We start from the raw sequence: 12,179 nt of genomic DNA, 5'->3' as shown, positions 1-12,179 counted from the left end.
GAAGATAGCATTTTTTTTTTAAATTAAAATATAATACGATAGAATAAAATATTATGTAATATGACAACAAAAACGTTAGATATTTATTGAAACATCCACTTACCATGTATACTTTAATATTATTTTCATAAGTGTATCATTTTCAGTTGTTTCAGACAAAGAAAATTAATCGGAATGATTTTGCTTTCAATCCACACAATGTAAGACGTAAATTTCTCAGAAAATAATTCAGTATTCTATTGGTACGTTAATTACCATAAAAAATGTTTACTTTATATCTTTTAAATTACAACCGTAATTCTAACCCCTCGTGATGATCTTGGAATTTATTTTAAAAAAATAAATACAAAGGATTTAGGAGTAAAACAGATGATGGTTAATAAACCAAATACCAAAGACGAAATCCAGAGAATCCTATAGTAATTATAACTCGTATAATAATATATCATACATTGGCACGCTGAGCTCTTAAGCGAATGAAAAAAAAATAAAAATAATTTTTCAGTTTCTTTCTAAATTAGTAAATGTCATAATTATTCTAAAGATAAAAAAGCAGGAAAGTGGATATCCTTCTGCTGTACAGTAAGTTACAAGTGGGTTACTGTAATGGATGGAATTAAATTTGAATCCAATGATATTATATCATTGTATACTAAGAACGATTCTGAACGGAAACGGTTTATCTGTCTAGAATATATTATTATAGATTATTAAAAATTTTCAAATCTTAGATTTAAAAAGAAAATTTTTATGTTGTCAAAATTCAAAATTTGAATGCTTTAAAAAAAAATTGTGACAATATATTTCATTTAGTTTTCAACTGCTATTGTAAAAATATATAAGGGGCCTTGTATTCGATTTTAAAATGTTAGATATAAAAGGAAATTTTTTTTATGAATTTCTAGCGTAAAATAATTTATAATTTTTCGTAAATCTTACATAATGTGTTGTCAAAATTCAAACTTTGAATACTTATAAAAAAAACTAAAAAAGTTGAAAAATTAAAATTTCAGTAAACAGCTCAAAACAAATCTAAATATTTTGAAAATTGTATCAAATATAGAAAATGCCTATATAAATATTCAGTCAAAATTTCAAGTATCTGCGGTCATTTGTTTTAGAGTTACACCATAATAAGGAAATCGCTAAAAGTGAAAATCCAATGTTGTAAAAATTTAAATTTCAATTGATCATAAAAATTTAATTTAAATTTCTGGTGGACATTTTTTTTGTGATAAAGATTGACAAAATCTTAGATTTAAAAAGAAAACTTTTCATAAATTTCTAGCTTAAAATAATTTGCTAATTTTTGTGATTTTTACGTATTTTGTCAAAATTCAAACTTTGAATGCTTATAAAAAAAATTGTGACTATGAATTTATTTTATTTTTCAACTGCTATTTTAACAATATGTTTATAACCTTGTATTAAATTTTCAAGATCTTCTACCTAAAAAATAAATTTTTATCGATATTAATTAAAAAAAACTAACAATGATCGAAAATTGCATATGCCTATGAATAGTTCAACTTAAATCAAACATTTTTGAAAATATCATGATGTATAGAATATATTTATATAAACATTTGGTGAAAATTTCATGTATCTATGGTCATTTGTTTTAAAGTTACATCAAAAACCAAAATTTATTTTGTCGAAAATTGATTGTGCGTAAAATTTCCCGTTTTCCCCCTTAATTTTTAGTTTGTTTATCCCGATTATTTAGAAAACTTTTCCTACTTTTGACCTCCGAAAATACCAACTAGATTCACTTTCTGATCGAACGAGGTACTGAAGTCAAAAATCGAAGCACATTTACTGCCCCCAAAACGTGATGACAGAAAAAAAAATAAAAACACACATCATGGTAAAATCAATACATTCATCGCTCCGCTCAGAATCTAATAAGCAGTAACTCAAAAAACAAGAAATAATCATAGCAGTTTTCAACACTAAACTATTGCGTAGAATAGACATGATAATTTTTTAAACATTAAAAACATGGTATGTTATTAGTTTATTATAGCCTTATAGGTACGAGCCACAAAGGCACACGGTACAAAATTAATTTACTAACTTTTTATTAGTTTTAATAATGGCATTACTACATATTGATTTTAATCAGAAGACAAAAAATGGTTAGTATACTTTTATTGGAAGTTGGTTCTAAATGTCTTCTGATATCATATCATTGGAATTCTACTATATGTTTTAAAAAAAGCAGTAACTCTAGATCATTCGACACAGCAGCTTTTTGTTCCAGTTTTTGAACATAACGCTTATTATTGCTTCTGATGTCTGACCTTGATGAATATTACCTATTTCATACCACTTATTTTTCTTATCTATTTACATAAACTTCTATAGAAAATCTTATAGAGAATTATAAAATACCTATCGATAAACACAAAAAAACTCGATTTTTATATAATTAGAGGTACATTGCTTAATGGTTTATGACGATGGAATATTTTACCTATATCGAAAGAAAACACTTCAACACGTACCACAATGTATGAGTATAATATACAATATCATATATTAAATTATTTATATTTTTCATAAGGTCAGACACTCTTGATGTGTTCATTATAGTATTTGAAAATGTTTTTTTTTACAAATTATGAATGCAGTTTAACGTGAAATTTGTTAATGTGTAGGTACCTATTCCGTGATTTTTATATCAGTTTAGTTTTCCGTATATTAGTCATATTATTCCAAAGTATAAAAATACAGACGAATCTTAAAACATCGATGAATCGAATTTTTTCCACCCCCTTGAAGTGTATATAAGTTCCAGGTTTCAGGTAATAAGTATACAACTCGAAAAATATATAAGGCAAATTTATTTTTATTTTTACTTTTATTACTTTTAAATTTTAGCTATTGAAACTTGACTGTATATATTTGTCTAGAGTTTGTTATCCTTGTAATAGATTTAAACTGAAATAGGTTAAAAACAAAAAATAGGTGCAATAAATAAGCCAAGCTTCAGCAAGCGGTAAATATCAGGGCTGCAGAGGTAGTAAAAGCAGGTGTATAATGTGTTATAAGTGTTATAACATAATATTTAAAATATAGCGAGTAGGGACGTACATACCAAAATCGAAAGATGTTTCGGAATAAAAATGTATTAATAATGATTACTTAATTAAATCTTTTCCCTTTAAATCAAACCTTTATATTTCTTTTTTTCTTATGCATAGGGATTTTGAGACCTAAGATAATAGTGTTAATTATAACTTTGATTGGTTATTATTACAATACATATTTAATAGAAATATAAGCATTTATGGTAAAAAAATACACTCAAATTTGAAACTAGTTAAGAAATGGAAACATAATATAGGTATTGTCGAGTGTGGTATTCTTATTGGAATGGATGTAATTATATTAATTGTTGAACTATTTTTGAAAGTTATCGATAAGTCAAATGCAATTAATATGTATTGCAAAACGACGTGTTTTAGAGTCATGTTTGAGTACTATAATTTTATTTCTATAAATAATTTCGACATTGACCAACATTTTTCGACATGCTTCATCAAACAACGTCCAACAAAGCTACCTATTTATAAACGTTGTTGCGTCACCCAACTTGGGGAGTTTCATTCACTTCCCGTTAAACTGAAATCATTATATAGTTTTGTTGGTCGTATAGTGCTACCTATAGTGCTAGAAAACATGAATTTAAAAGTGTAATATTGCTTTTTAATTTTAGTCCCATAAGGCCATAACTGCAGATTCCGACAATATTTTAATAAGACCTGCAATGAGTGTGTAGGAAAGACTTTTCCATCCATTCCAGTACGTTCCCACATGACATACATTTTACAGTAGCACATTCGCGTCTTGCAAGTTACAAACGCCTTAATACGATAAATATATATATACAGAGGTTATAATATTCTGTATATTATATAACGAAACCGCGCAACACTACAAAAGATAAGCTACGAACATGCCACGGTGTTTCGATATCGACAAATCTATTAACGCACAAAATTTAAACATCTATAAAAATACGCGACGGGTGTGCGTGTGTAAGCGATCAAGTTTGGCGACTCACTGTACAGCCGAATCGTGCCGTCGGTCTCGCCACGTGAGTTCTTCGCCACGCACTTGTACACTCCGTAGTCGGTGTGCGACACGTCCACTATGGTCAGCTTCATTTGTACCTTATACGACGGCACGCCCTGTATGGACACGGCCTTGTACTTGTTACTGTCGTGTAACATCTGTCCGCTGTCTCTGGTCCAGTAGTGCAGTGACGTCGGGTGCGCCTCGGTGTAACACTCCAGTGTCACGTTGTAGCCCAGCGGCACGCCGACCAGCTGATGCGGTATCCACAGCATCGGCGGGACTGTCATGGAACACGAAATATCACATTATTGTTATAATTTGGTATAGGACGACATAATAAGCTATTATATTGTTATACGACATAAACCATATTATATTTATAAATACTGTGTAGGAAAAAATCAATACATTAGCTGCGAGTTTAAATTACCATAAAATGTTATTATTGTAGCCTGTAGATACGAATTACATAATATGTTATCGTTTTTAAAACTTAGTCAACTTATAATAAAATAGGTATCATTATGACGTTTAAGCAATAAATAACGACGTCAAGTTTTCCGCAACCATATACGGTATAATAGTAAAATATTATGGTCGTAGTAGTCGAGGACGAAGGCCGGACGTGTTTGGGCCACGTGATTGAGAGAGAAGGGTTCAAATATCAAATTTTATCAATCCGCCAAACATTACGTACATCATGTACAGAGTATTATAAAAAACAATGATGACGCGAAAACATTGCTGGTAAATGGTTTCATTTATTTGCAAGAGTTTATTTTTTTTTTATGAATTCGAGTGCACAAAGTATATAGTAGTTATAATTTATTATTTATTGAAAATACAAACAAGTTAATTTATTACGATACGACAATAACTTTGACTTTACGCAAAAAAAAAAAAAACCCAATAAACGATAACGATCGACAAAATGTGTATGTTACGGTCGTCAGTCAAATATAAGGAAAACAATGAGGTTAATGCTGGGTAACGGTCGGGTGCGTTTACCAAAAAATTGGGGGTAGGGTTACAAACACAATGCTATGGTGACATTGCTCATCAACATCGTAGTTATGAATTATTAATCTTTTATACCTATTAAATATAGAACCGAATAAAGAATAAAGTATTAAAATGTTAAATTTAATTCATGAATGTCATCGTCTTAAAAAAAGTGATAAAAATCAAATTAGGTTAATTTTTCTCGCAGAGCAATGTATTCACGATTACAATTTATCGTACACATTTATTATTGTTTATGTTATACAAGGAAATAAATATTATACTCGGGTACCATATTATAATATTATGCACGCTGAATTGCATCATATTATACAGTATGTAACAATGAACATTGATAACTATTATAATAATACGATTTACTATAGGTATGTACCTAATAACTTTTATTTTAATCTTAAATGTAGACATCATAAAAGATTATAATATGGTTATCGTTATATATTATGTATATGAATATAATATATTGACAAGAAGAAAAAAATGATGTTCTTGTTTTGGACTTGAAGTTAATAAATTACATTTTTCATCATATCCTTTGTGTGTCAACTATTATGATATTATTACGTATTATGTATTTAACAGAACTAGGCTGCGCACATAAATATGATATCGTAAACCGTTATACTGCAGTTTACTAAAATTATTATAGCATATTAAATATCCTAAACTAATTTGAGACCAAAATAATATAGTTGAAGTGTATTGTATGCGAAACGCGATAACGTAAACGTCTTGCAGTAGAATGTTCGCATAATTTTATCAATTGGCCTTATATAAAAACTAGCTGTTTGGTATTCATTGAGTATCATGCCCTGTAAATCTCAAAAGCAAAATGAATAATTGTGCAACAGTAGGAATGGTTTTAAAAACTATATAAAAAACGATTAACCATCATATAATATGAATTATGTTGCCGCATGAAAAAGTTTTAAAAGGTAATATATTCAAATCAAAAATATGATACAATTTACCATTTATTACACTATATATTAGGTGTGTGTGTGTGTGTGTGTTGTGTATATCATAGTCAATCGAAAATTTTATAATACAATTTATTAACTATACATTATGACGAGGTATATAAATAATAACCAATATAATATAATCAATGCATAATATTGTTAAAATTTCGATAAGAATGCGCTATTAATGATGAGTCTAAAATTATTAATTAATGACATAAAATAAATGAGATATTAAATGTTAAATATATTTTCCAGTACAAATGCTTAATTTTATTCATGATATGTAACGAAATTTTGATAAGTTATAGGCCGATATCCATTATTATTTCAGGAGGTAAACATTTTTAATACCTGTGGGCCGTGAGGGCTTTATTCTCACATAACTAAAAAGCTGTTTTTTTTTTTATATATATATATTTATAAATCGACTATCAGCTGTTACGTGTGTTAAACGAAAGCTGAAGTAAAAGTTGAAATTGAAACTCGATTTATGGCTAAAATTAGATACAAAGATTAAGTTGAAAGTAAATTCGGCTCCTATTCGAGTAGTTAGTTATATAATATATTTATATTATACTAAATGCATGTTTTTTTTTTTTGTTATCACTACAATTTTATATTTAGATAAGCAAGTGTTAAGACGCCATTATTTTTTAATCTTCTTTTGGGATTATCTGGAATATTTAACAACAAAAAAAGAAAAAACTTTAATATATGTTTTCCAAACTTCAAATATGAAATTATTTGCTAGGACCTTCCAATACGATTTCATGTTTATTAGTTTAAAATCAACGCACAGGAACGATGGATAATTCTCAAATGCATAACTAACAACTATTATAACTACCGTATACCGACAAGAAAACTATATCACAAATCTAACGTTTGTATACTTTACAACAAAGAACATATTTATAGAATTAGTTTTAATTGCGTTTGCTGTTCAATTATAGATTAAAATTAAGATAAGTAAGTTAGGTACTAAGTTATTCTTATTTGGTTCGGGATATAGAAACAAGCTTAAACACGGAGGGAGGAAAAGAGAGAAAAATTCATTCTGATATTATGATGAATATATATCTAATATAATGTACAAAACAAAAATATTATATTCTCGACGAAAGAGCTTTATACAAAAGGTCGATGATAAATTATATTAAAACAAAAGAAAACATACATACCTTCATATATATTTTATGCATCTTAAAAACGTCTGAACACAAATTCACAGAATGACGATAATATCAGTGGATAGAATTTCATTATATATGTTTTACACATTCTACGGTTTTATAATTTATTATAGGTAGGTATACATCATCTACATATATAAGCCATTGCCACAGCGGTATACTTTAGTGTGGAGGGGGTGAGGGATGCTGGATGAAATTTGCATTGATTATCGTACATAATTATATTTTATAGATATTATTATGAGAAAATAAATCGACATCATCAGATCGAGCAGAACGTTTTAAAATCACAAACATAGGCGTGTGCATGGGGTGGGCCTGCAGGTGAACCATGCCCTTATTGTTATACATATTAGTACCAGATAAATTTCTATCATGAGACTTTAATGATAAAATTACAAATTACAAATTTCGATGATAATAATTAATTAAATACATTGAAAAATTGAATTGATAAAATATCTTACAGTATCTCTTTGAGTATTATCAAAATCATAATTGATTTGGCTCACCCTGCCAAAAATGCTGAGGCACGCCTATATTGCAGATCAAAAAAACGTTCGACTCGTCAAAAACGCAATCAAAACTCGCGTTTTGGACTCAAACGACACACAAACGATTTATTAATGCCTTTGTAAAATATAATAAATGGGTATGTGTATAATAAAGAGAATTACACCTATAATATCAGTTAAGTAAAACTATTGATGTAATCTAATTTCCTGGCAACAGGCGTTCAAGCGCGAAAACTTTGACTAGTTTCTTGGAAACATCCGTTTCGCGGACGATTGCCAACCAGACCAATTAGGAGATAAGAAACAAGTTTTTAAAAACGTATTATGGTTAACGAACCATTCAGAAACGAAATCACCTATCCGTGTAAATGGATCCGGCTGATCTGTTCTTCGCGAGCTTTCGGAGTGACGACGCGTGGTGGCGTGTTTTTTCTTTCCGCTATATTATAATAATAATCCTGATGCCTTTACATATATTATCAAAATATAGTTTATAACTCTCTCTCACTCTCTCTCTCTCTCTCTCTCTCTCTCTGTCAAAACATCTGTTTTTATTTTTATACCTACACCCCCCCCCCCCTGTCCATCACTTACAAAACCACATTTAATAATTACGTATACATAATGATACGATGCGCGAGGACTAAAGTGCTGTTTCATATATATTTTAATTCACCGCGCTGATAATAAACATAAAAATGTATCATTTTTAATATAAATAGTATTGCTCGAGCGTATCATATACGCACTAATATTATATTGTATGTATACTCGTCCGTGGAGTCATCCATTATAATAGCTCCTTTGATGATTTTTAAACTCGCATATATTCGCTGCATTAAAAAGTTATTAGTCGTTGTCGTCATAACTCTGTCCAAAAATTATTAAACTTTAGCGCTCTATACATAAATTAGTAGTACATATGGTGTTGTTGCACATTTCATATTATATTGTACACCGTATACGCAGTGTAATAATATTATAAATTAATAATTATTATATTCGTGGCGTATGAAGTATGATGATACGCTATATGTATATATTCTACGTACACGACCGGAATAATTATTATGGACTTTTTCGTTTTAGATACTGATCGATTTGACCGATCCAAGTTTCCACAAAGTAATTAAGTTTAATCATGTATAAACTTATAGTTTGCTGTTATAAGTTACGTTTCATGGACGTATACATCATGTTATCACATTACAAACAACCACGTTCAAGTTTGTTTATAGTTTGTAAACTGTCCAAACAATTTTTATTACTCTCTGCTACCATAATAACTGAAAAACTAATAATCGAAAATATCCCTGCAAAATGTAGATGGCGTGTGTTATGATTTGCATTAAATAATTCCGATCAAAACGATGATAAATATTATTTTTATTTATTGCTTGTTAAGAGTAGTATTTTGATAAATTTACAAATAATCTTTTAATGATTTTTAATAATTGTTAATGGATAGTGATGTTAACATAACAAGACAGTTATATAATATTCTAATATAAAATTATACATTTTTAAAAGTAAATAAGTATATACTAAAGTTTATATTTCAAAGCTGTGAGTAGTGACGCAAAAGTGAGTCGTGGAAAGTTTTTAAATATACGTTTATTTAAATAATGTAAATAATTTAGTATTATACAACTATAAAAATAATATACTGGAATCATATATAAAAAGAAAATAGATATTACGTGTTTTAATATCATCCATAACACAACAAAAACATTATTAATATTAAAATTATTAACTAGCAGGTTAAGTAAACATGCATTTAATAAGTAATAATATTTAACATTAATGGCGTACACGCAGGAGGGGGGTTATCAGAGAGGAAAGACACTCCTCTGAAATAGTTTAAAGTATTTTTTTCAAATTATGAATCGATGACTAAAAAAAATGATCATAAATTTATGTATATTACGACCCACCTTGAAAAAATTCTGCCATTATTTAGAATTTAGTCTTAGTTAGTAAGTTTCAGCAGATGAAGCAAAATAAAAAATAGGTTAAGCGATGATACATATTATACAATCGATTCGCGATAACTCGAAAAACTTGTCAACTCGAATTTATTTTATTCCCCTAGAAAATTCTTCCCCTATTTATTAGTTAGATAACTCGAATAGTACATATAATTAATATCTCGAATCGAATTTTTATCTCCCTTCAACTTCGAATTATCACGATTCGATTATATATAAGGAAATGGACTAGAAAAATGTAGGTCCTTCAGAGGTGATTACTGATCGCTTGATATGCAGTCCTCGCGATTTTGATGGACAAAAAATTAAATGAAGTGTTACCTTTTAATATTATAGTGAAGTGTGTTTAAATTTTGGGTTATACGAAAGTGTATAAACACGAGTTTATGATAGTATGATACTATATTTATTTATGATTTAATTTAATTGTTTCATCATTATCCACGTGGATCACGAGTGATGTGATATCACAACACTGCCATGCTATAAGTTCTCTCAAAGACAACGATCGTCAATGAAATGACAGAAATAACGGTCATTAGTATCTACTATCTATAATTCGTGTCAGCAAAATTCAAAAATTATCAAAAATGTGTCGTAATATAAAAAGTTTAGGAACCTCTGTATTTTTATTTTAGATCCTGTGCGGAGCGAGGAATATATTGGTTTTACAATGATGTATATTTTTTTTTATTTTTTTTTTATTCTGTAAACACTTTTTATCCCTCTAAAATTGCTCAACAGTATCAAGTGTAGCAAGGTAATGTTCTTGGGCTGGTATTTTAGACAGGTAATTTTTCGATTTTCGAAACGGTACTCGAAATAAAAGCGGTTAAAGGAGAAAAAAGTACGATTTCACGATTTCATAATATAAAATAATTACGGGCGACGTTTTTTTTTTTTTTTTTTTGAAATTATAACAATATAATGAATATAGTATAACATATCCTAGACTGATGAACCGTTTCCACTCAGAATCGTTTTTCGTATACAATAATATTACATCATTGAATTCAAATTTAATACCATCCATTACAGTAGCCCACTTGTAACCTACTGTACTTCAGAGCGTCATCCGCTTACTTACCCGCGTTGTGGATGAGTTGCGGTCCGACAATATTTTAACGGTAGGTGAGTTGCAGCCCGAGTAATTATCATTACCTATGTAACTAACTTATATATATATATGTATTCCTATTGCCTATGTACCTGGTAGATGTGGTTTTGGATATACATAGCAATAAACGAATAACGATAAAAGAAATATTCAATACGTATGGGAAGTTATATTTTTGTATAATATATTTAACAATATTATTAAGTTATATTTTTTTTTGACATTATTATCATAATACATTATACATTTATATACCAATACTTTTATTTTTTTCAAGACAAATATTAATATAAATACGACAACGGACAATTTATACTAGAAAATACGTAATATTGTGATGTTTATATACTATATATTATATAGTATATACATTATACATTATTGTATGGTCATCACAATTCGTACGTAGCTTTCATAAACCCGGACTGCAACTCGTACGTCAATTATTAGCGATTGGGCCGCAACTCACCACATTGCGCTTTTTAAGGATGAAATAATAATTACGGTAAACGTAGGCACAGTGCCTATATTTATGATTTCGCAGTTTGTATTAAAAAATAAATCATGTTAATAATAAAAATACATACATTAGCTACAGTTCACAATCTGCTAAACTTGAAAAAGCAGTTACACGAACAGTTGACTGTAGTAAATAGTAATATAATATTTAGATGTACATATTCTTTACTGTAATTAACTATAAGTACACTATGTCCTAATTATTAATATTATTATTAAAAAATATGTATATTTTGGCTACTAATCTAGCAATACATATTTCTACTCTAAAATGATTAAAATGATTTTCAATACAACCCAAGATATACTTTATATACATTTAATTCATATTATTACATAACTATTTTCATAAAATTGGTACCTAGCGTTTAAATCGTTCAAACATTAAAGTTACATTAATATGGTTATGATAATCATCAAGCACACTGCGGTTAAAATGGTTAAAATTTAATTTAGCGTTTAAAGGACAATATTTTAAGACGCGGCATATGTTTATAACTCTCATAATATACATTTTCTTTAATATCACACGGCGATCCAAACATTCCCAAGCTGTAATATATAAGTCCTACAGCGCATGTAAGTGTGTGACGTATGAGCGGGCCCCTCACACTCGTTTTATATTCGTATATTATATTAAACGCCGAAAAAAAAATGTTCACCGAACGTTCGATAAAGTCACGTCTCCGTCCACCGCGACTCGTGGCATTTAATATTATAATATTTCCATAATATTTTTACATTTTTTCGTTATCAAAACAATTGCGCACTGT

General features: G+C 28.7%; 1 protein-coding gene across 2 annotated transcripts in view; it reads right to left on the bottom strand.

Moving 5' to 3' along the window:
- LOC107161886 (neurotrimin-like) overlaps window positions 1-12,179 on the bottom strand; it is a 100,565-nt gene that overhangs the window by 21,500 nt on the left and 66,886 nt on the right. For both annotated transcript variants that reach the window (XM_089220219.1, XM_089220218.1), the window contains exon 6: window positions 4,070-4,363. In XM_089220219.1, coding sequence (XP_089076345.1) covers window positions 4,070-4,363 — 294 coding nt within the window. The remainder of the gene's footprint in view (window positions 1-4,069; window positions 4,364-12,179) is intronic.

Source organism: Diuraphis noxia, unplaced genomic scaffold (genome assembly GCF_037042655.1).
Source record: "Diuraphis noxia isolate RWA-SAM2 unplaced genomic scaffold, SU_Dnox_SAM2 contig0002, whole genome shotgun sequence".
Taxonomy (NCBI): Eukaryota; Metazoa; Arthropoda; class Insecta; order Hemiptera; family Aphididae; genus Diuraphis; species Diuraphis noxia.
Note: the sequence above shows the minus strand (reverse complement) of the source record. Positions and strands in the feature narration are given on the sequence as shown.